Source organism: Anas platyrhynchos, chromosome 37 (genome assembly GCF_047663525.1).
Source record: "Anas platyrhynchos isolate ZD024472 breed Pekin duck chromosome 37, IASCAAS_PekinDuck_T2T, whole genome shotgun sequence".
Classification (NCBI taxonomy): Eukaryota; Metazoa; Chordata; class Aves; order Anseriformes; family Anatidae; genus Anas; species Anas platyrhynchos.
Genome location: NC_092625.1, coordinates 3,918,745 through 3,940,229, shown reverse-complemented (window position 1 = coordinate 3,940,229; position 21,485 = coordinate 3,918,745). Strand labels below are relative to the sequence as shown.

At 55.6% G+C, this 21,485-nt stretch overlaps 2 protein-coding genes and 2 long non-coding RNA genes across 7 annotated transcripts; 2 read left to right on the top strand and 2 right to left on the bottom strand.

The window, feature by feature from the left end:
- The first annotated feature begins 1,029 nt into the window (after window positions 1-1,029).
- Window positions 1,030-5,235, top strand: LOC106020682 (uncharacterized). 3 transcript variants are annotated; one of them, XM_072032249.1, is made up of 8 exons: window positions 1,169-1,352; window positions 1,639-1,700; window positions 1,853-2,006; window positions 3,150-3,406; window positions 3,544-3,629; window positions 3,810-3,952; window positions 4,290-4,386; window positions 4,533-5,235. In XM_072032249.1, exons 1-8 carry the CDS (start codon window positions 1,238-1,240, stop codon window positions 5,014-5,016), a joined length of 1,398 nt encoding a protein of 465 aa, XP_071888350.1. In that variant the 5' UTR covers window positions 1,169-1,237; the 3' UTR covers window positions 5,017-5,235. The 3 variants fall into 3 exon arrangements, with proteins under 3 accessions (XP_071888349.1, XP_071888350.1, XP_071888348.1); XM_072032248.1 differs by lacking the exon at window positions 1,169-1,352 and adding an exon at window positions 1,030-1,113 and having other exon boundaries at window positions 3,150-3,629; XM_072032247.1 differs by lacking the exons at window positions 1,169-1,352; window positions 1,639-1,700; window positions 1,853-2,006 and having other exon boundaries at window positions 2,036-3,629.
- A 3,176-nt stretch (window positions 5,236-8,411) lies between these two features.
- Window positions 8,412-12,517, bottom strand: LOC140001120 (uncharacterized). The gene is made up of 4 exons (XR_011806260.1): window positions 12,117-12,517; window positions 11,672-11,862; window positions 9,894-11,476; window positions 8,412-9,679 (listed from the first exon to the last, which is right to left on the bottom strand). It is a non-coding gene; the product is annotated as an uncharacterized lncRNA (long non-coding RNA).
- A 190-nt stretch (window positions 12,518-12,707) lies between these two features.
- On the top strand, window positions 12,708-18,291 carry LOC140001119 (uncharacterized). Of its 2 annotated transcripts, XM_072032295.1 has the most exons (10): window positions 12,708-12,905; window positions 13,060-13,144; window positions 13,432-13,493; window positions 13,646-13,799; window positions 15,204-15,460; window positions 15,598-15,683; window positions 15,864-16,006; window positions 16,344-16,440; window positions 16,587-17,127; window positions 17,640-18,291. In XM_072032295.1, the coding sequence occupies exons 1-9, from the start codon at window positions 12,858-12,860 to the stop codon at window positions 17,068-17,070; spliced, it is 1,416 nt and encodes a 471-aa protein (XP_071888396.1). In that variant the 5' UTR covers window positions 12,708-12,857; the 3' UTR covers window positions 17,071-17,127; window positions 17,640-18,291. The 2 variants fall into 2 exon arrangements, with proteins under 2 accessions (XP_071888396.1, XP_071888397.1); XM_072032296.1 differs by lacking the exon at window positions 13,060-13,144 and having other exon boundaries at window positions 12,822-12,905.
- Window positions 18,292-19,944: 1,653 nt separating this feature from the next.
- Window positions 19,945-21,345, bottom strand: LOC113840539 (uncharacterized). The gene is made up of 3 exons (XR_011806265.1): window positions 21,107-21,345; window positions 20,662-20,852; window positions 19,945-20,466 (listed from the first exon to the last, which is right to left on the bottom strand). It is a non-coding gene; the product is annotated as an uncharacterized lncRNA (long non-coding RNA).
- Window positions 21,346-21,485: the final 140 nt, after the last annotated feature.

Sequence of the window (21,485 nt, the reverse complement as noted above, 5' to 3'; positions counted from 1 at the left end):
TGTTTGGTGCCTGCTCACGCTGGGTCTGGTGGTCCCACAGCTCCAGCAGCATCCCCAGAGCCGGGGTTCGGTGGCAGATGAAAAGCCCCAGCGGAGACACCCCGTCATGGCTCCGCCACTGGGTCTCGCCCAAGGAAAGCCCCAAATGTGGTTGCCAACACTACTCCTGTGGTACCCGTCCCTTTGGCGGTGATGTTGGGCATCAGGCACCTGCGCTGCATGCCGTCCCACAGCTCTACCCGGGTCGGCTTCATGCAGGAGGGTTTCCTCTCCTTGGCAGAGGTCGCGTTCAGGCTCATCCCTGCGCTCGTCCTCCGAACAATCCACCCTTGGAGCCGACAGACCAGGGCTTAGGCCCTGAAGAGACGGGCTTGGGGCCTAAATTTGAGGGGTTTGGGGGCTAAGGAGAGGGGTTTGGGGCCTGAAGAGAGGGCTTTGGGCCTGAAAAAGAAGGGTTTGGGGCCTAAAGAGAGGGGTTTGGGGCCTAAGGAGAAGAAGGGTTTGGGCCTTAAGGAGAGGGTGTGGGGCTTAAAAAGCAGAAGGGTTTGGGCCGGAAAAAGTGGGGTTTGAGCCCTAAAGAGAGGGGTTTGGGGCCTAAAGAGAGGTTTTGGGCCTGAAGGGAGGGGTTTGGGCCTAAAGAGAGGGGTTTGGGGCCTGAAGAGAGGGTTTTGGGCCTGAAAAAGAAGGGTTTGGGGCCTAAAGAGAGGGTTTTGGGGCCTAAAGAGAGGTTTTGGGCCTGAAGGAGTGGGTTTGGGCCTAAAGAGAGGGGTTTGGGCCTAAAGAGAGGGGTTTGGGGCCTGAAGAGAGGGTTTTGGGCCTGAAAAAGAAGGGTTTGGGGCCTAAAGAGAGGGGTTTGGGGCCTAAAGAGAGGTTTGGGGCCTGAAGGGAGGGGTTTGGGCCTAAAGAGAGGGGTTTGGGCCTAAAGAGAGGGGTTTGGGGCCTAAAGAGTGGGGTTTGGGCCTGACGGGAGGGGTTTGGGCCTGAAGGGAGGGCTTTAGGCCCTGAAGGGAGTGGTTTGGGCCCTAAAAGGAGGGGTTTGGCTACTAAAGGGAGGGGCAAACATTTATGGTGTATTACAGTCATGGTGACGGTGGCCCTGTTGGCAGTTATGACGTAAGTGATGACCTCATTAGCCGTGTCACAATGGGGCGGGGGGCGGTGGCAGGGTATAAAAGGGGTGGGGGGTGGCGCAGGGACCCTTCATCTCTGGAGAAATATCCGGAGAGCGAGCGCAAGGATGCAAAAACGCGTCACTTTTGCCGACGAGGTGCTGCCCAACGTGAGGCGGACCCCTGTCCACTTCTGGGATGGGATGAAGGTCCCGTGCCTCACGCCCAGCATCACCTCCAAGGGTAGGTGCCGAAATTTGGGGCTTTTTGTGGCGCGGAGACCTGGCTCTGTGTGGAGGTCTCTTTTTGGGGTTGGGGATGTGATGGATCTTTATGTAACGTGGGTTTTGGTAGGCGCCTAAATTTGGGTGGGGCTTTTTGTGGGGGGGAGACCTGGCTCTGTGTGGTAGGGTCTCTGTTTTTTGGGGTCGGGGATGTGATGGATCTTTATGCAACGCGGGTTTTGGGGTGATGGAAGGGTGGTAGCCACGAGAGGCGGTGTGTGACCAGATTTTTTTTTGCCTTTCAGAGAAAATAAGCGTCTGGGATGCGGTGTCAGCCTACATCCACGAACACCTCCTGCTGCACCAGGTGGGTTGGCACCCCCGTCCCCCTCGTTCCCCTCCTGAAAAGCAGGAAACTCACCCCAAAAAGCCCCACAGGCATCGCACAAGCGCGGTTGTGGTAGGCGGTGTGACGTCTGATCCTTAACCATTTTTCTTTCTTTTCTCTGCCATTTCCAGGGCGTCCGAATTCCTGCCCTCGGCTCCTTCGACGTTGTCCCCAAATTGGTGAAGGACGGGAACAAGACCCTGATTTTGCAGATGCCCACGTTCCGCCTGGCCAGGAACCTCGTCGTCACCCACAGCCTCACCGCCAACAAGGAGTACCTGCCAGGTAGGGCAGGGGGTTAATCCCCTGCTGACCCCCTCCCTCAATATCAGGTGTTTCCCCCCAAAAAAATAAATCAAAGCATCCCCTGCATGGAGCAGGACCGTGGTGGTTTGACTCGGGTGGGCGGCTGAGCTCAACCACAGCCCCTTTCTCACTCCCCCTCCTCAAAGAGGGGAGAAAAGATGTGAAAAGGGCTCAAAGTTGAGATAAGGATTAGCTCCCACACGGCTCCGTCCCACGGGGTCCCCCCCCCGTCCCAAACTGCTCCATCCTGGGTCCCCCACAGGCAGCAGCTCCCCCCAGACGCCCTCCTCCTGCGTGGGCTCCTCTGCAGGGGCTGCAGCGCGGAGATCTGCTCCGTGTGGCACCCATGGGTGCAGGGGGACAGCTCTGCTCCACCAGGGACCCCCCTACAGGCTGCAGGGGGGCTTCTCCCCCTCCTCCTTCACTGCCCTGGGTGTCTGTGAGGCTGTTCCTCACCCCTCGCTCCCCCAGCTGCCATCCCCCAGCAGATTTTGTTTGTTTGTTTGTTTGTTTGTGTTTTGTTGTTGTTGTTGTTTTTGTGTTTTGTTTTGTTTTGTTTGTTTGTTTCTTTGTTTTGTTTTTGTTTTGTTTTTGTTTTTTGTTTTTTTTGTTGGTTTGTTTGTGTGTTTTTTGTTTGTGTTTTTTTGTTTGTTTTTGTTTTTGTTGTTTGTTTGTTTGTTTTGTTTTGTTTTTGTTGGTTTGTTTGTGTTTTGTTTTGTTTTTTTTTTTTGTTTGGTTGGTTGGTTTGTTTGTGGGTTTTTTGGTTTGTTTGTTTTTTTTTTGTTGGTGGTGGTGGTGGTGGTTTGTTTGTGTTTTGTTTTGTTTTGGTTTGTTTGTTTGTTTGTTTTCAGTTTTTTATTTTCTCTGTCTCCAATCTGCTCTCCCAGAGGCACAAAAAACCTCGCTTACTGCCCAGGCTCTGGCCAGCAGCAGGACCCTTCCCCAACACGGGGCAGCTTCTAGATCCCTCTCACAGCACCCCCCTCCCCGTGCCCCCCTGCTGCCAAACCTTTTCTATCCAAAACCCACCACAAGGTCCCAAACCGAAGCCTTTTTGGGTGACGCCTGCCACGGGGAAGGGCTGCTGGTGACCGCCCCCATCCCTCTCGTGTCGTTTTCCAGGCCACAAGGAGCTGGAGCCCCTCCACTACCCCGAGGTGGCCGCCCAAATCTGCCTGTCCTCGCAGAGGGTGGAGAGCTGCATCCAGGGCACCACGTCCCTCATCTCTCGCTGCGTGGGGAAGGGGGAGAACATCGCCCTGGTCCTGAGGGACGTGGGGGTGCTCCTCATCGAAGGCACGAGGGTGGAAATGAAATTCTATTCCGACTTCCTGCAGAAGCTGTCCGGGAAGGAGAACCTTCAAAAAGCCTTTTTCAAGGTGAGGGTTTTGTTTTCCCCACGGCCTGGGCAGCCTCACAAAGGGGTAGCAACGCTTGCCCTTGGCCCACCGAGACCTTTTGGGTTGGAGTTTTTGGCCACGACCGAGGCCAGAGGACATTTGCCATCTCCTTGCAGGTCCCCCAGCTGATGGACGTGGTGGTGTCCCGGGGGGCACCCTTGGCCTCCCTGACCTTCTCTGGCCGTGTCATCGTCTTCCCCGAGTGAGTATATTTGTGGCTGTGGCCGCTGCTCGGGTTCTCCTTGCACCCATGGGTGCTTCTTTGCTGGACGAGCCCATTGCAAAGTCCAGGAAGGAATTTGGGGATGGGGCTTTGATGGCAACGTGGAAATGGGGTGATTGTGGCGCGCCCTGGGGTCACGCTGAGGTCTTCTTTTGCCAGGTTTGAGATGGAGAGCATGCCCAAAAAAACGCCCCAGGAGCACTCCAAGGAGAAGAAAGAAGGGGCTTTTCCTCTTCTCGGCCAAGCTGGGGGAAGAAAAGCAGCTGCTGGTTCCCTTCGAAGGGACGGGAAACTGACTCCTGGTGAGAAAACCCATCGTGGAGCACCCAAAAGCTCTGCCTTGCACCACATCTTGTCACCGCGCCTCCAAAACGGAGCCCCCGGGTGCGAGGTGCCTGATGTGCCCGGCCCTGGGCGCTGCAGGAGGACGGGGATCAAGACACCCCCTAAAATTGGCCGTAGCCAGCTCCTTTCTCCCAGAACTCGGCCCCCCCAAAAAAATATTGAGGCTTAGAAAGGAGCCGGGCGAGGGCTGGTGCCAAGGAGGGTCTCGGGGAGCAGCCTCAGCACCCGGCGTGTCCCCGGGGACGGCGGCATCACGGAAATGTTCTTCTAACACCTCTCCTTCCCAAATTTTAGGCAAAGGTCTCGGGCTTCCTTCCCTTGCCCCCACGGGGTCGACAGAAGAAGCAGCCCTGAAGGGGGAGGCGCAGAAGGCAGGGAAGGCTCCCTTGAGGTGAGGCTGGGGGCTCCAAATGGGTGGGATGAGGCCGCCGGGAGCCCCCCCAAATTTCAGGGCTGCAGCATCCAGCGCTGCATGAGGGGGTGGGGGGTGCAGGATGCGACCCCAAAACCATCCTGGATTCTTGGTTCTTCCATCAGGCTGCCGGCCATCCCGGGGACTCCTCGCAAGGCCGAAAAATCGTCACCCAAAGGCAAAACGGGACAGGCAAAGACACCCGGAGCCTCGAGGCAGAGAGCAGGAAGAGGAGCGGGGATGTTTCCCCCCTGCGTGGGGGAAAACCCGGCAGCCAAAAAGCCCCCCCGGCCCCCGGGACCCACAGAGCTGTCCTTCCCCGTGATAAGCGTCTCATCACCGGCCAGCTCGGAGGCCAGCCTCCCCGAGGAGCCCCCCTACAACGTCTACAGGCTGCAGCCCCCGGGAAAAGAGGGGGCAGAAAGGTTAAAAAACAGGCCCGAAACCTTCTGGACGGTGCTAAAAGAACCTCAGAAGAAGGCGTTATCCGTGAACGGCACCAACAGCACCCGCCCGGTGGCACCCGCGCCCCGAAAACCCGTGTCAGCCCAACCCAAACCGCCAAAAACTGGGCCGGGGCTCTCCGTTTTGTGGCCCCGGCCACCCTAAACTTCGGGCTTTGAGTGCCCGACCCAGCGAGGAGGCCATCGGAGTTGGCAAAAAGAGGTGGGTGATCCACATCAGCATCATTTTGGGGGGCTCAAGCCTTGTAGGGAAGCAGAGTTTTTTGGGGACAGCGGGGTCTTTCCAAAGGGATCTCAGTTTTGAGCCACGGGTTGGCTCAGTCCACCCCAAACCTTTGTCTCCTCCAGAACTAGACTCAAATGCCCAAATTTCTCTCTTCTGTTGGCGCACAGACAACAGCAGTCCACGTTTTTTAGGGTTTGGAAGGCCTCAAAAAGCTCTTGGCCACAGAGGAGAGGGTGTTTTTTTTGTAGCTGGGTGCTGCTTTCAAGGCTTTTTGGGAAAAGAAAGGCTTTTTTTGTGCGGGCCTAGCAGAATTTAGGAGCAAAACCCCGCTGCTGGCCAGGGCCTGGGGAAAATATGAGGTGAAAAACAAGGGAAACGGTGGCCCTGACATCGGTGTCAGGACTTGAAGCCTGTGCATGAGGGTATAGAAGGCTAAAAAAAAATCTAAAAAGTGATTTTTTTCTCTGTTTCTTCGCAGATTTCCATCGTTCTTCCTGACACGATTGCCTCAGGAAGGAGGTGGAGGAAAACACGATGGAATCCCAAAAAAACTGTTGAGTTTTTGTTTTTATTTACGAGGCTCGTTCGTGAGGAGGGGGGTGAAGGTTGCTTTCCAGACAGGTTCAAAGCCCCCAAAACCATCAGCACCTCCCAAAAAGTGGGGCCCAAGGCTCCTTGTAAGTTTGGAGTCCCTGAGGTCCTTTGCAGTCCCCTCCTCCTGCCACGCCCCAGCTTGGCAGAATTCCACAGCTCAGAACAAGGAAAAAACGTCAAACCAAGGGATTATAACTAATAAATTTTAATAGTGCAAAGTATTTTGAGGGAGGAGAAGGGAAAAATTCGCGAACGTGAGGAATTTTGGCTCAGCTTTGCTACCCGGGATGGTGGCAGGCTTTTAGCTCCACTGCAAAGTGTAGGCTTTGCCTAATTCCAGTTCCAGCTGGGTGGTTAAAAGGACCTTGAAAAAGCAAAAGAAAATTAAAAAAAAAACGGTGAGTTATTCAGATCTGAAGACATCTTGCTTTTTTGTTTCTCATACATTACCAAAACTTTGCCTAAGTGCCATAAATTTCTTTATTCCGGATCATGAGGTTCTCATCCCCTCCCCCCCCCCCTCTTTATTTTGGGGGCTAAACCCCCCAGTTTTGGGGGCCTAATGCTTCATTTTGGGGGTAAACCGACAATTTTGGGGACCTAATGCCTCATTTTCAGGCTAAACCCCCCAGTTTTGGAGGCCTAATGCCTCATTTTGGGGATTAAATCCCCCCATTTAGGGAGCCTAATGCCTCATTTATGGGACTAAAACCCCCAATATGGCAGGCCTAATGCCTCATTTATGGGGCTAAAACCCCCCCGTTTTGGGGGCCTAATGCTTCATTTTGGGGATAATCTATGATTCTATGATTCTATGAATTTTGGGGTCCTAATGCCTCATTATGGGGACTAAAACCCCCAATATTGCGGGCCTAATGCCTCATTTTGGGGGCTAAACCCCCCAGTTTAGGGGGCCTAATGCTTCATTTTGGGGGTAAACCGACAATTTTGGGGACCTAATGCCTCATTTTGGGGATTAAACCCCCAATTTTGGGGGATAATGCCTCATTTTCAGGCCTAACCCCCCAATATGGCGGGCCTAATACTTCAGTTTGGGTGTTCAGCTGATTCAAGGATGGAAGCTGAAATTCCTTGAAGTGACCCCACAACCCCGTAACCCCCCCCAAAAAATCCTGCCCCCTCCCTTGTGCCCCCCCCGGCCGGCCACTTATGGTGCAGGTGATGGTTTTGGGGGTGCCGGTCCCCTCGAAGCCCCAGCTGAGGTGGTTGTGGCCCCTGTAGGCCGGCACCATGGGGGGGGCTCGGGGGGAGCTGTTAAAGGGGAGGGGGGTCAGTGTTGGGGGGGGGGGTTCGGGGGGGGGCTCGCTCAGCTCCAGGGGGCACAGGTCCTGCTGGGGAGGGGGACAGGGGGCAGCCTTGGGGGCACCCCAGTGGCAGGGGACCTCGTGGGGAGGCCCGGGTCCCTTTTTGGGGTCATTCAGGCGCCTTTTGGGGTCACCCAGGTCCCTTTTGGGGCACCCAGGTCCCTTTTTGGGGTCATTCAGGCGCCTTTTTGGGGTCATTCAGGACCCTTTTGGGGCACCCAGGTCCCTTTTTGGGGCACCCAGGTCCCTTTTGGGGTCACCCAGGTCCCTTTTGGGTGCCAGGGTCGCCTTTTTGGGACATCCAACCCCTTTTTGGGGTCATCCAGGACCCTTTCGGGGCACCCAGGTCCCTTTTTGGGGTCATTCAGGCTCCTTTTGGGGCACCCAGGTCCCTTTTTGGGGTCATTCAGGACCCTTTTGGGGCACGCACGTCCCTTTTGGGGTCATCCAGGTCCCTTTTGGGTGCCAGGGTCGCCTTTTTGGGACATCCAAGCCCCTTTTTGGGGTCATTCAGAACCCTTTTGTGGAACCCAGGTCCCTTTTGGGGTCACCCAGGTCCCCAATGCTTCATTTTGGGGATAAACCGACAATTCTGGGGGCCTAATGCCTCATTTTGGGGGCTAAAACCCCAGTTTGGCTGGGATCTCTCGGAAAGCAGTCTTGACCAGGACCCCTTGTGGGACCCTTATGGGGCCTCCTGGGTGACCCCACAACCCCGTAACTCCCCCCCAAAAAATCCTGCCCCCTCCCCTGTGCCCCCCCCGGCCACGTACGGTGCAGGTGACGGTTTTGGAAGTGCCGGTCTCCTGGAAGCCCAGCTTTTTGGGGTCATCCAGGATGCTTTTGGGGCACCCAGGTCCCTTTTGGGGGTCATTCAGGACCCTTTTGTGGACCCAGGTCCCTTTTTGGGGTCATTCAGGACCCATTTGGGTGCCAGGTTCCCTTTTTTCGGGACACCCAGGTCCTTTTTGGGGTCATCTAGGTCCCTTTTGGGGACAGCTGGGTGTCAGGGCCCCTTTTTGGGGATACCCAGGTCCCTTTTTGGGGACATCCAAGCCCCTTTTTGGGGTCATCCAGGTCCCTTTTGGGGTCATTTTGGGGACAGCCGGGTGCCTTGGCCCCTTTTGGGAAGAACCCACAACCCCGGCTGCTTTTTTTGGGGGGGGACCCCTGGAAATCCGGGACCCCATTGGGGTCACCCAGGTGCTGGGGTCCTTTGGGGACACCGGGACCCCCCCCTTGGGGACACCAGGACTGGGGTCCCCTACAGGGGGGGGGACACACACAGAGGGGACGGCGCTGTCACTGGGGGGGGACACCTGGGGGTCCCCTGTAATGGGGGGGGCACCCAGATCGCCTTGGGGGGGGCATCTGGGTCTCTGGGGGGAAATTTGGGCCCTGAAGAATCGTTTTTTCGTTTTGCCCTGAAGGGAACGGTTTGGGCCCTAAAGAGAAGGTCTGGGGCCCGAAAAAGAAGGGCTTGGGCCCTAAAAATCGGGGCTTAGGCCCTGAAGAGAGGGGATTGGGCCCAAAAGGGAGGGATTTGGGTCCTAAAGAGTAGGATTTGGGCCCTAAAGGGAAGGGTTTGGGCCCTAAAGGGAAGGGTTTGGGCCCTAAATAGGAGGCGTGAGGCTCTAAAATTAATAGTGGAAACCCTCTGAAGGAAGTTTTGGACCCCGAAATGAGGTATAGGAGACTGGAAATAACCCTGATCTAAAAAATTAGTCTTTGGACCATAAAAAGCAGGATCTGGATCCTAATTTGATGTTTTGGATCGTAAAACAGACGCTTGGATCTTAAAACCAGTGCCTTGAGCTCTCAAAAGCAGTTTGGGGTTCGGACCCCGAAAGGAAGCTTTGGGCTCTTATAATGGGGTGGTGGACACTCAAATGTGGCTTTTGGGTTCCAAAATGAAGGCTTTGGGCCCCCAAAAGGGGCTTGGGGCACTAAAAATGGTGCTTTAGGTGCGTGCGATGGGACTGCGGCTCAGAGCAGCCAAAGCCCAAATGCGGAATGGCACCACAAGGGCAGCTCTGAGGAAAATTAACTTATTACATTAATTAATTATAAATTAATTATAAAATTAATTATGCCTCCCAGGGGGAAATAAATAACAAACTGCACGGCCCAAGTCCCATTCCTGCCCCTTTGGCATCTGCAGCCGCCTGCCCCAAGTCAGCCGGGTGCAAATCCTTGTTTTTAATGTCATGTCCCGATTAAAACAGCACTTTGGGGAAAATGAAAGCAAAAATTAAAGCCAAATAAATAGAGCAAACTTGCCAGCACTACGGTTTTGGGTTTGGTTTGGTGCCTTTTATTGCTAATGTGCAAAAAGCAAGCGAACTCGGACACGCACCCCAATCCTTTTTGGGTTTTGCTTCTTGAGGCAACGCTTCCAAATTTCCAAAATCTCGGATTCTGTGGGGGGTCTCTCCTGTTCCAGGCGCCTTGCTCTGGCCGGTTTGGGTTCCAGCGTCTCGGATGTGCTGTCCAGGGTGGGCAGAATGTCCACTCTTCATTCTTCTCCTGGGACCCCCTGAGATGTCGATGGCCCCATTTTGTCCATCCCTGGTGTTCCGCTTCAGGCTGTGAGTTTGTCCTGCTCTTGGCTGGCCAAAGGCTGGTTTTTGGCAAGAGGCAGCCCCGGGATTGCTGGCAGCTGGCTGAAAACACATCAAAAATGTCTGCATGAGCACACGATGGCACTGGGGCCGCATCCCGCACCCTGAAAACATGACCCTGCTTGCACACCACGGGCCCCATCCACCCCTCCGGGTGCTGCTTTCAGCAATTTGGGGTGGCCCCAGCCCGGAGTGTTTGGGGCTGGGCGAGGGGTTCCCTGCTGGGGAGAAGACAACCGTGAGCCTCCGGCCTCACCTGATCCCAGATTCCTTCTTGTTCTCCTGTGCTTTGGTTTCCTTCAGCCTTTGGAGCTCGTGTTTCGGGATGCTCGCGCGCACGGTGAAAGGCATGTCGAGCAATCCCCCTGAGGCTGGAAAGGACGGACATGGTCAGAAGTGGGGTGCTGCTGCTGCCGACATTGGTCCCAGGGGGGTGCATAGGGTCTCCGACCCCCATCCTCCTGCTCAGGCACCGTGGCCATTTCCCACCCCAGGGCTCAGTTTTGGGGAAGCCACCGAGATGTGGGGACAAAAGGCTGTGCCCAGCTGTGCCCGTCCCTTTGGCGGTGATGTTGGGCATCAGGCACCTGCGCTGCATGCCGTCCCACAGCTCTACCCGGGTCGGCTTCATGCAGGAGGGTTTCCTCTCCTTGGCAGAGGTCGCGTTCAGGCTCATCCCTGCGCTCGTCCTCTGAACAATCCACTCTTGGAGCCGACAGACCAGGGCTTAGGCCCTGAAGAGACGGGCTTGGGGCCTAAATTTGAGGGGTTTGGGGGCTAAGGAGAGGGTTTTGGGGCCTGAAGAGAGGGTTTGGGGCCTGAAAAAGAAGGGTTTGGGGCCTAAAGAGAGGGGTTTGGGGCCTAAGGAGAAGAAGGGTTTGGGCCTTAAAGAGAGGGTGTGGGGCTTAAAAAGCAGAAGGGTTTGGGCCGGAAAAAGTGGGGTTTGAGCCCTAAAGAGAGGGGTTTGGGGCCTAAAGAGAGGCTTTGGGCCTGAAGGGAGGGGTTTGGGCCTAAAGAGAGGGGTTTGGGACCTGAAGAGAGGGTTTTGGGCCTGAAAAAGAAGGGTTTTGAGCCTAAAGAGAGGGGTTTGGGGCCTAAAGAGAGGTTTTGGGCCTGAAGGGAGGGGTTTGGGCCTAAAGAGAGGGGTTTGGGCCTAAAGAGAGGGGTTTGGGCCCCAAAGAGAGGGGTTTGGGCCTCAAAGAGCAGGGTTTGGGCCCTAAAGAGAGGGTTTTGGGCCCTAAAGAGAGGGGTTTGCTGTTATTGTGCCAGGCATGGGGGCCGTGGTGGCCGCGGAGGCCGGGCTGGTGGCAGGCGGGCAGGTCTTCCAGGCACTGCTGGTGGCCCGTCCTGTGCCTTCCCATGTTATTGTGCCAGGCATGGGGGCCGTGGTGGCCGCGGAGGCCGGGCTGGTGGCAGGCGGGCAGGTCTTCCAGGCACTGCTGGTGGCCCGTCCCGTGCCTTCCCATGTTATTGTGCCAGGCATGGGGGCCGTGGGGGCCGCGGAGGCCGGGCTGGTGGCAGGCGGGCAGGTCTTCCAGGCACTGCTGGTGGCCCGTCCCGTGCCTTCCCATGTTATTGTGCCAGGCATGGGGGCCGTGGGGGCCGCGGAGGCCGGGCTGGTGGCAGGCGGGCAGGTCTTCCAGGCACTGCTGGTGGCCGCTGGCGTCGGGCCTGGCTCTCAGGTCTAGCACGGTGTTTAGGCCTCCTGGATGGGCTGAAGGAGCTCTGGGCTGCCTGGGCTGCGGCGAGGCGCCGGCGGGGACAGGAATTGCTGAGGCCGTGCTGCGGCTGCGGTGCCAGGCGGGTGCTCCCGTCTCAGGGGCTCCAGCTTCTTGTGGGCTGGAAAAGTACATGGGAGGGATGGCGTTAGTCACCCGGCGGCCCTTCACGCGTTTCCCCCACGTGCTGCTCGTTGCAGCCATCACCCGAATTGCCCCAGCTTTGGGCTGGCTCCGTGGCTTGGCTTTTGAGCACGGAGGCCATGCCCCACATGCCCCGGCCGTGCAGCCAGCAAGGTTTCATCCACCGCCTTACCTGGCAGGCTGCCGTTGCTGTCCTCAAGGTGGTGCATGTTTATGAGGTTCGTGGCCAGGTGAAACACTGGCCACTGCAAAGTCATCGCCTTGTCCCCAGCTTGGATCTGGTTTTGGATTATGTCAAAGGAGCCCAGAGTGGGGATTCGGATGCCCTGCGAGTGGCCACCACATTCCAGACATCTGTTTGCTCTGGAAAGCAAAGGAAAATCTGGTCACAGTGTGTCTGGTGGTCCCACACCTCCAGCAGCACCCCGAGACCCGATGTTTGGTGCCTGCTCACGCTGGGTCTCGTGGTCCCACAGCTCCAGCAGCACCCCCAGAGCCGGGGTTCGGTGGCAGATGAAAAGCCCCAGCGGAGACACCCCGTCATGGCTCCGCCACTGGGTCTCGCCCAAGGAAAGCCCCAAATGTGGTTGCCAACACTACTCCTGTGGTACCCGTACCTTTGGCGGTGATGTTGGGCATCAGGCACCTGCGCTGCATGCCGTCCCACAGCTCTACCCGGGTCGGCTTCATGCAGGAGGGTTTCCTCTCCTTGGCAGAGGTCGCGTTCAGGCTCATCCCTGCGCTCGTCCTCTGAACAATCCACCCTTGGAGCCGACAGACCAGGGCTTAGGCCCTGAAGAGACGGGCTTGGGGCCTAAATTTGAGGGGTTTGGGGGCTAAGGAGAGGGGTTTGGGGCCTGAAGAGAGGGCTTTGGGCCTGAAAAAGAAGGGTTTGGGGCCTAAAGAGAGGGGTTTGGGGCCTAAGGAGAAGAAGGGTTTGGGCCTTAAGGAGAGGGTGTGTGGCTTAAAAAGCAGAAGGGTTTGGGCCGGAAAAAGTGGGGTTTGAGCCCTAAAGAGAGGGGTTTGGGGCCTAAAGAGAGGCTTTGGGCCTGAAGGGAGGGGTTTGGGCCTAAAGAGAGGGGTTTGGGGCCTGAAGAGAGGGTTTTGGGCCTGAAAAAGAAGGGTTTGGGGCCTAAAGAGAGGGGTTTGGGGCCTAAAGAGAGGTTTGGGGCCTGAAGGGAGGGGTTTGGGCCTAAAGAGAGGGGTTTGGGCCTAAAGAGAGGGGTTTGGGGCCTAAAGAGAGGGGTTTGGGCCTGACGGGAGGGGTTTGGGCCTGAAGGGAGGGCTTTAGGCCCTGAAGGGAGTGGTTTGGGCCCTAAAAGGAGGGGTTTGGCTACTAAAGGGAGGGGCAAACATTTATGGTGTATTACAGTCATGGTGACGGTGGCCCTGTTGGCAGTTATGACGTAAGTGATGACCTCATTAGCCGTGTCACAATGGGGCGGGGGGCGGTGGCAGGGTATAAAAGGGGTGAGGGGTGGCGCAGGGACCCTTCATCTCTGGAGAAATATCCGGAGAGCGAGCGCAAGGATGCAAAAACGCGTCACTTTTGCCGACGAGGTGCTGCCCAACGTGAGGCGGACCCCCGTCCGCTTCTGGGATGGGATGAAGGTCCCGTGCCTCACGCCCAGCATCACCTCCAAGGGTAGGTGCCGAAATTTGGGGCTTTTTGTGGCGGGGAGACCTGGCTCTGTGTGGAGGTCTCTTTTTGGGGTTCGGGGATGTGATGGATCTTTATGTAACGTGGGTTTTGGTAGGCGCCTAAATTTGGGTGGGGCTTTTTGTGGGGGGGAGACCTGGCTCTGTGTGGTAGGGTCTCTGTTTTTTGGGGTCGGGGATGTGATGGATCTTTATGCAACGCGGGTTTTGGGGTGATGGAAGGGTGGTAGCCACGAGAGGCGGTGTGTGACCAGATTTTTTTTTGCCTTTCAGAGAAAATAAGCGTCTGGGATGCGGTGTCAGCCTACATCCACGAACACCTCCTGCTGCACCAGGTGGGTTGGCACCCCCGTCCCCCTCGTTCCCCTCCTGAAAAGCAGGAAACTCACCCCAAAAAGCCCCACAGGCATCGCACAAGCGCGGTTGTGGTAGGCGGTGTGACGTCTGATCCTTAACCATTTTTCTTTCTTTTCTCTGCCATTTCCAGGGCGTCCGAATTCCTGCCCTCGGCTCCTTCGACGTTGTCCCCAAATTGGTGAAGGACGGGAACAAGACCCTGATTTTGCAGATGCCCACGTTCCGCCTGGCCAGGAACCTCGTCGTCACCCACAGCCTCACCGCCAACAAGGAGTACCTGCCAGGTAGGGCAGGGGGTTAATCCCCTGCTGACCCCCTCCCTCAATATCAGGTGTTTCCCCCCCAAAAAATAAATCAAAGCATCCCCTGCATGGAGCAGGACCGTGGTGGTTTGACTCGGGTGGGCGGCTGAGCTCAACCACAGCCCCTTTCTCACTCCCCCTCCTCAAAGAGGGGAGAAAAGATGTGAAAAGGGCTCAAAGTTGAGATAAGGATTAGCTCCCACACGGCTCCGTCCCACGGGGTCCCCCCCCCGTCCCAAACTGCTCCATCCTGGGTCCCCCACAGGCAGCAGTTCCCCCCAGACGCCCTCCTCCTGCGTGGGCTCCTCTGCAGGGGCTGCAGCGCGGAGATCTGCTCCGTGTGGCACCCATGGGTGCAGGGGGACAGCTCTGCTCCACCAGGGACCCCCCTACAGGCTGCAGGGGGGCTTCTCCCCCTCCTCCTTCACTGCCCTGGGGGTCTGTGAGGCTGTTCCTCACCCCTCGCTCCCCCAGCTGCCATCCCCCAGCAGGTTTTGTTTGTTCGTTTCTTTGTTTGTGTTTTGTTGTTGTTGCTGTTGTTTTTTGTGTTTTTGTTTTGTTTTTTGTGTTTTTGTTTTGTTTTGTTTGTTTGTTTTGTTTGTTTGTTTGTTTTGTTTTTGTTTTGTTTTTTTTTCTTGGTTTGTTTCTGTGTTTTTTGTTTGTGTTTTTTTTTGTTTCTGTTTTGTTTTTTGTTTTTTGTTTTTTTGTTTTTGTTTTTCTTTTTGTTTGTTTGTGTTTTGTTTGTTTGTTTTTTTGTTGTCTTGTTTGTATTTTTTTGTTTTGTATTGTTTTTGTTGGTTTGTTTGTGTTTTTTTGTTGTTGTTGCTTTTTTTGTTTTTTTTGTTGCTTGTTTTGTTGCTTGTTTTTTTTTTGTTTTTTGTTTTTCTTTTTTTTTTGTTGTTGTTTGTTTGTTTTTTTGTTGCTTGGTTTGTGATTGTTTTGTTTTGTTTTAGTTTTTTTGTAGTTTTTTTTGTATTTTCGTTTGTGTTTTGTTTTGTTTTTGTTTTTGTTTTTTTGTTTTGGTTTTGTTTTGTTTTTTATTGGTTTGTTTGTGTGTTTTTTTTTGTTGTTGTTGGTTTGTTTGTGATTGTTTGTTTGTTTGTTTGTTTGTTTGTGTTTTTTTTTTCTCTGTCTCCAATCTGCTCTCCCAGAGGCACAAAAAACCTCGCTTACTGCCCAGGCTCTGGCCAGCAGCAGGACCCTTCCCCAACACGGGGCAGCTTCTAGATCCCTCTCACAGCACCCCCCTCCCCGTGCCCCCCTGCTGCCAAACCTTTTCTATGCAAAACCCACCACAAGGTCCCAAACCGAAGCCTTTTTGGGTGACGCCTGCCACGGGGAAGGGCTGCTGGTGACCGCCCCCATCCCTCTCGTGTCGTTTTCCAGGCCACAAGGAGCTGGAGCCCCTCCACTACCCCGAGGTGGCCGCCCAAATCTGCCTGTCCTCGCAGAGGGTGGAGAGCTGCATCCAGGGCACCACGTCCCTCATCTCTCGCTGCGTGGGGAAGGGGGAGAACATCGCCCTGGTCCTGAGGGACGTGGGGGTGCTCCTCATCGAAGGCATGAGGGTGGAAATGAAATTCTATTCCGAATTCCTGCAGAAGGTGTCCGGGAAGGAGAACCTTCAAAAAGCCTTTTTCAAGGTGAGGGTTTTGTTTTCCCCACGGCCTGGGCAGCCTCACAAAGGGGTAGCAACTCTTGCCCTTGGCCCACCGAGACCTTTTGGGTTGGAGTTTTTGGCCACGACCGAGGCCAGAGGACATTTGCCATCTCCTTGCAGGTCCCCCAGCTGATGGACGTGGTGGTGTCCCGGGGGGCACCCTTGGCCTCCCTGACCTTCTCTGGCCGTGTCATCGTCTTCCCCGAGTGAGTATTTTTGTGGCTGTGGCCGCTGCTCGGGTTCTCCTTGCACCCATGGGTGCTTCTTTGCTGGACGAGCCCATTGCAAAGTCCAGGAAGGAATTTGGGGATGGGGCTTTGATGGCAACGTGGAAATGGGGTGATTGTGGCGCGCCCTGGGGTCACGCTGAGGTCTTCTTTTGCCAGGTTTGAGATGGAGAGCATGCCCAAAAAAACGCCCCAGGAGCACTCCAAGGAGAAGAAAGAAGGGGCTTTTCCTCTTCTCGGCCAAGCTGGGGGAAGAAAAGCAGCTGCTGGTTCCCTTCGAAGGGACGGGAAACTGAGTCCTGGTGAGAAAACCCATCGTGGAGCACCCAAAAGCTCTGCCTTGCACCACATCTTGTCACCGCGCCTCCAAAACGGAGCCCCCGAGTGCGAGGTGCCTGATGTGCTCGGCCCTGGGCGCTGCAGGAGGACGGGGATCAAGACACCCCCTAAAATTGGCCGTAGCCAGCTCCTTTCTCCCAGAACTCGGCCCCCCAAAAAAAATATTGAGGCTTAGAAAGGAGCCGGGCGAGGGCTGGTGCCAAGGAGGGTCTCGGGGAGCAGCCTCAGCACCCGGCGTGTCCCCGGGGACGGCGGCATCACGGAAATGTTCTTCTAACACCTCTCCTTCCCAAATTTTAGGCAAAGGTCTCGGGCTTCCTTCCCTTGCCCCCACGGGGTCGACAGAAGAAGCAGCCCTGAAGGGGGAGGCGCAGAAGGCAGGGAAGGCTCCCTTGAGGTGAGGCTGGGGGCTCCAAATGGGTGGGATGAGGCCGCCGGGAGCCCCCCCAAATTTCAGGGCTGCAGCATCCAGCGCTGCATGAGGGGGTGGGGGGTGCAGGATGCGACCCCAAAACCATCCTGGATTCTTGGTTCTTCCATCAGGCTGCCGGCCATCCCGGGGACTCCTCGCAAGGCCGAAAAATCGTCACCCAAAGGCAAAACGGGACAGGCAAAGACACCCGGAGCCTCGAGGCAGAGAGCAGGAAGAGCAGTGGGGATGTTTCCCCCCTGCGTGGGGGAAAACCCGGCAGCCAAAAAGCCCCCCCGGCCCCCGGGACCCACAGAGCTGTCCTTCCCCGTGATAAGCGTCTCATCACCGGCCAGCTCGGAGGCCAGCCTCCCCGAGGAGCCCCCCTACAACGTCTACAGGCTGCAGCCCCCGGGAAAAGAGGGGGCAGAAAGGTTAAAAAACAGGCCCGAAACCTTCTGGACGGTGCTAAAAGAACCTCAGAAGAAGGCGTTATCCGTGAACGGCACCAACAGCACCCGCCCGGTGGCACCCGCGCCCCGAAAACCCGTGTCAGCCCAACCCAAACCGCCAAAAACTGGGCCGGGGCTCTCCGTTTTGTGGCCCCGGCCACCCTAAACTTCGGGCTTTGAGCGCCCGACCCAGCGAGGAGGCCATCAGAGTTGGCAAAAAGAGGTGGGTGATCCACATCAGCATCATTTTGGGGGGCTCAAGCCTTGTAGGGAAGCAGAGTTTTTTGGGGACAGCGGGGTCTCTCCAAAGGGATCTCAGTTTTGAGCCACGGGTTGGCTCAGTCCAACCCAAACCTTTGTCTCCTCCAGCACTAGACTCAAATCCCCAAATTTCTCTCTTCTGTTGGCGCACAGACAACACCAGGCCATGTTTTTTAGGGTTTGGAAGGCCTCAAAAAGCTCTTGGCCACAGAGGAGAGGGTGTTTTTTTTGTAGCTGGGTGCTGCTTTCAAGGCTTTTTGGGAAAAGAAAGGCTTTTTTTGTGCAGGCCTAGCAGAATTTAGGAGCAAAACCCCGCTGCTGGCCAGGGCCTGGGGAAAATATGAGGTGAAAAACGAGGGAAATGGTGGCCGTGACATCACTGTCAGGATTTGAAACCATCCCCAGCCTGTGCATGAGGGTATAGAAGGCTAAAAAAAAATCTAAAAAGTGATTTTTTTCTCTGTTTCTTCGCAGATCTCCATCGTTCTTCCTGACACGATTGCCTCAGGAAGGAGGTGGAGGAAAACACGATGGAATCCCAAAAAAACTGTTGAGTTTTTGTTTTTATTTACGAGGCTCGTTCGTGAGGAGGGGGGTGAAGGTTGCTTTCCAGACAGGTTCAAAGCCCCCAAAACCATCAGCACCTCCCAAAAAGTGGGGCCCAAGGCTCCTTGTAAGTTTGGAGTCCCTGAGGTCCTTTGCAGTCCCCTCCTCCTGCCACGCCCCAGCTTGGCAGAATTCCACAGCTCAGAACAAGGAAAAAACGTCAAACCAAGGGATTATAACTAATAAATTTTAATAGTGCAAAGTATTTTGAGGGAGGAGAAGGGAAAAATTCGCGAACGTGAGGAATTTTGGCTCAGCTTTGCCACCCGGGATGGTGGCAGGCTTTTAGCTCCACTGCAAAGTGTAGGCTTTGCCTAATTCCAGTTCCAGCTGGGTGGTTAAAAGGACCTTGAAAAAGCAAAAGAAATTTAAAAAAAAAAAAACGGTGAGTTATTCAGATCTGAAGACATCTTGCTTTTTTGTTTCTCATACATTACCAAAAATTTGCCTAAATGCCGTAAATTTCTTTATTCCGGATCATGAGGTTCTCATCCCCTCCCCCCCCCTTTATTTTGGGGGCTAAACCCCCCAGTTTTGGGGGCCTAATGCTTCATTTTGGGGGTAAACCGACAATTTTGGGGACCTAATGCCTCATTTTCAGGTTAAATCCCCCAGTTTTGGAGGCCTAATGCCTCCTTTTCAGGCCTAACCCCCCAGTTTTGGAGGCCTAATGTGTCATTTTGGGCCTAAACCCCCAATTTGGGGGGCCTAATGCCTCATTTTCAGGCTAAACCCCCCAGTTTTGGGGTCCTAATGCCTCATTATGGGGACTAAAACCCCCAATGTGGCGGGCCTAATGCCTCCTTTTCAGGCCTCACCCCCCAGTTTTGGAGACCTAATACCTCATTTTGGGGGTAAACCGACAATTCTGGGGACTTAATGCCTCATTTTGGGGACTAAAACCTCCAGTTTTGGGGACCTAATGCCTCATTTTGGGGACTAAAACCCCCAATATGGCGGCCTAATGCCCCCTTTTCAGGCCTAACCCCCCAGTTTTAGAGGCCTAATGCTTCATTTTGGGGGCTAAACCCCCAATTTTGGGGGCCTAATGCCTCATTTGGGGGCTAAAGCCCCAATTTGGCGGGCCTAATGCCTCATTTTGGGGACTAAAATCTCCCATTTAGGGAGCCTAATGCCTCATTCATGGGACTAAAACCCCCAATATGGCGGCCTAATACCTCCTTTTCAGGCCTAACCCCCCAGTTTTGGAGGCCTAATGCCTCATTTTGGGGACTAAAACCTCCAGTTTTTGAGGCCTAATGCCTCATTATGGGGACTAAACCCCCCAATTTTGGGGGCCTAATGCCTCATTTTGGGGATTAAAACTTCCCATTTAGGGGGGCCTAATGCCTCATTTTGGGGCTAAACCCCACAGTTTTGGGGGTCTAATGCTTCATTTTGGGGGTAAACCAACAATTTTGGGGACCTAATGCCTCCTTTTCAGGCCTAACCCCCCAGTTTTGGAGGCCTAATGCCTCATTTTGGGGATTAAAACTTCCCATTTAGGGGGGCCTAATGCCTCATTTTGGGGCTAAACCCCCCAGTTTTGGGGGTCTAATGCTTCATTTTGGGGATAAACCGACAATTCTGGGGGCCTAATGCCTCATTTTGGGGACTAAAACCCCCAATTTGGCGGGCCTGATGCTTCATATTGGGGACTAAAACCCTGAAGAGAAGGGCTTGGGGCCTAAAGAGAGGGGTTTGGGGGCTAAGGAGAGGGGTTTGGGGCCTGAAGAGAGGGTTTTGGGCCTGAAAAAGAAGGGTTTGGGGCCTAAAGAGAGGGGTTTGGGGCCTAAGGAGAAGAAGGGTTTGGGCCTTAAAGAGAGGGTGTGGGGCCTGAAAAAGAAGGGTTTGGGGCCTAAAGAGAGGGGTTTGGGGCCTAAGGAGAAGAAGGGTTTGGGCCTTAAAGAGAGGGTGTGGGGCTTAAAAAGCAGAAGGGTTTGGGCCTTAAAGAGAGGGTGTGGAGCTTAAAAAGCAGAAGGGTTTGGGCCGGAAAAAGTGGGGTTTGAGCCCTAAAGAGAGGGGTTTGGGGCCTGAAGAGAGGGTTTGGGGCCTGAAAAAGAAGGGTTTGGGGCCTAAAGAGTGGGGTTTGGGGCCTAAAGAGAGGTTTTGGGCCCGAAGGGAGGGGTTTGGGCCTAAAGAGAGGGGTTTGGGCCTCAAAGAGCAGGGTTTGGGCCCTAAAGAGAGGGTTTTGGGCCATAAAGAGAGGGGTTTGCTGTTATTGTGCCAGGCATGGGGGCCGTGGGGGCCGCGGAGGCCAGGCTGGTGGCAGGCGGGCAGGTCTTCCAGGCACTGCTGGTGGCCCGTCCCGTGCCTTCCCATGTTATTGTGCCAGGCATGGGGGCCGTGGGGGCCGCGGAGGCCGGGCTGGTGGCAGGCGGGCAGGTCTTCCAGGCACTGCTGGTGGCCCGTCCCGTGCCTTCCCATGTTATTGTGCCAGGCATGGGGGCCGTGGGGGCCGCGGAGGCCGGGCTGGTGGCAGGCGGGCAGGTCTTCCAGGCACTGCTGGTGGCCGCTGGCGTCGGGCCTGGCTCTCAGGTCTAGCACGGTGTTTAGGCCTCCTGGATGGGCTGAAGGAGCTCTGGGCTGCCTGGGCTGCGGCGAGGCGCCGGCGGGGACAGGAATTGCTGAGGCCGTGCTGCGGCTGCGGTGCCAGGCGGGTGCTCCCGTCTCAGGGGCTCCAGCTTCTTGTGGGCTGGAAAAGTACATGGGAGGGATGGCGTTAGTCACCCGGCGGCCCTTCACGCGTTTCCCCCACGTGCTGCTCGTTGCAGCCATCACTCGAATTGCCCCAGCTTTGGGCTGGCTCCGTGGCTTGGCTTTTGAGCACGGAGGCCATGCCCCACATGCCCCGGCCGTGCAGCCAGCAAGGTTTCATCCACCGCCTTACCTGGCAGGCTGCCGTTGCTGTCCTCAAGGTGGTGCATGTTTATGAGGTTCGTGGCCAGGTGAAACACTGGCCACTGCAAAGTCATCGCCTTGTCCCCAGCTTGGATCTGGTTTTGGATTATGTCAAAGGAGCCCAGAGTGGGGATTCGGATGCCCTGCGAGTGGCCACCACATTCCAGACATCTGTTTGCTCTGGAAAGCAAAGGAAAATCTGGTCACAGTGTGTCTGGTGGTCCCACACCTCCAGCAGCACCCCGAGACCCGATGTTTGGTGCCTGCTCACGCTGGGTCTCGTGGTCCCACAGCTCCAGCAGCACCCCCAGAGCCGGGGTTCGGTGGCAGATGAAAAGCCCCAGCAGAGACACCCCGCCATGGCTCCGGCACTGGGTCTCGCCCAAGGAAAGCCCCAAATGTGGTTGCCAACACTACTCCTGTGGTACCCGTACCTTTGGCGGTGATGTTGGGCATCAGGCACCTGCGCTGCATGCCGTCCCACAGCTCTACCCGGGTCGGCTTCATGCAGGAGGGTTTCCTCTCCTTGGCAGAGGTCGCGTTCAGGCTCATCCCTGCGCTCGTCCTCTGAACAATCCACCCTTGGAGCCGACAGACCAGGGCTTAGGCCCTGAAGAGACGGGCTTGGGGCCTAAATTTGAGGGGTTTGGGGGCTAAGGAGAGGGGTTTGGGGCCTGAAGAGAGGGTTTTGGGCCTGAAAAAGAAGGGTTTGGGGCCTAAAGAGAGGGGTTTGGGGCCTAAGGAGAAGAAGGGTTTGGGCCTTAAAGAGAGGGTGTGGGGCTTAAAAAGCAGAAGGGTTTGGGCCGGAAAAAG

Bases quoted from the DNA above. Each gene is read 5' to 3' on its own strand.
- LOC106020682 (XM_072032247.1), top strand. From the start codon at position 2,374: ATGGGTGCAGGGGGACAGCTCTGCTCCACCAGGGACCCCCCTACAGGC. The intron at 3,630-3,809 runs GTGAGTATATTT...TTCTTTTGCCAG, and splicing joins CGTGTCATCGTCTTCCCCGA to GTTTGAGATGGAGAGCATGC. The intron at 4,387-4,532 runs GTGAGGCTGGGG...TTCTTCCATCAG, and splicing joins GCAGGGAAGGCTCCCTTGAG to GCTGCCGGCCATCCCGGGGA.
- LOC140001119 (XM_072032295.1), top strand. From the start codon at position 12,858: ATGGTGTATTACAGTCATGGTGACGGTGGCCCTGTTGGCAGTTATGAC. The intron at 13,494-13,645 runs GTGGGTTGGCAC...TGCCATTTCCAG, and splicing joins AACACCTCCTGCTGCACCAG to GGCGTCCGAATTCCTGCCCT. The intron at 13,800-15,203 runs GTAGGGCAGGGG...GTCGTTTTCCAG, and splicing joins CAACAAGGAGTACCTGCCAG to GCCACAAGGAGCTGGAGCCC.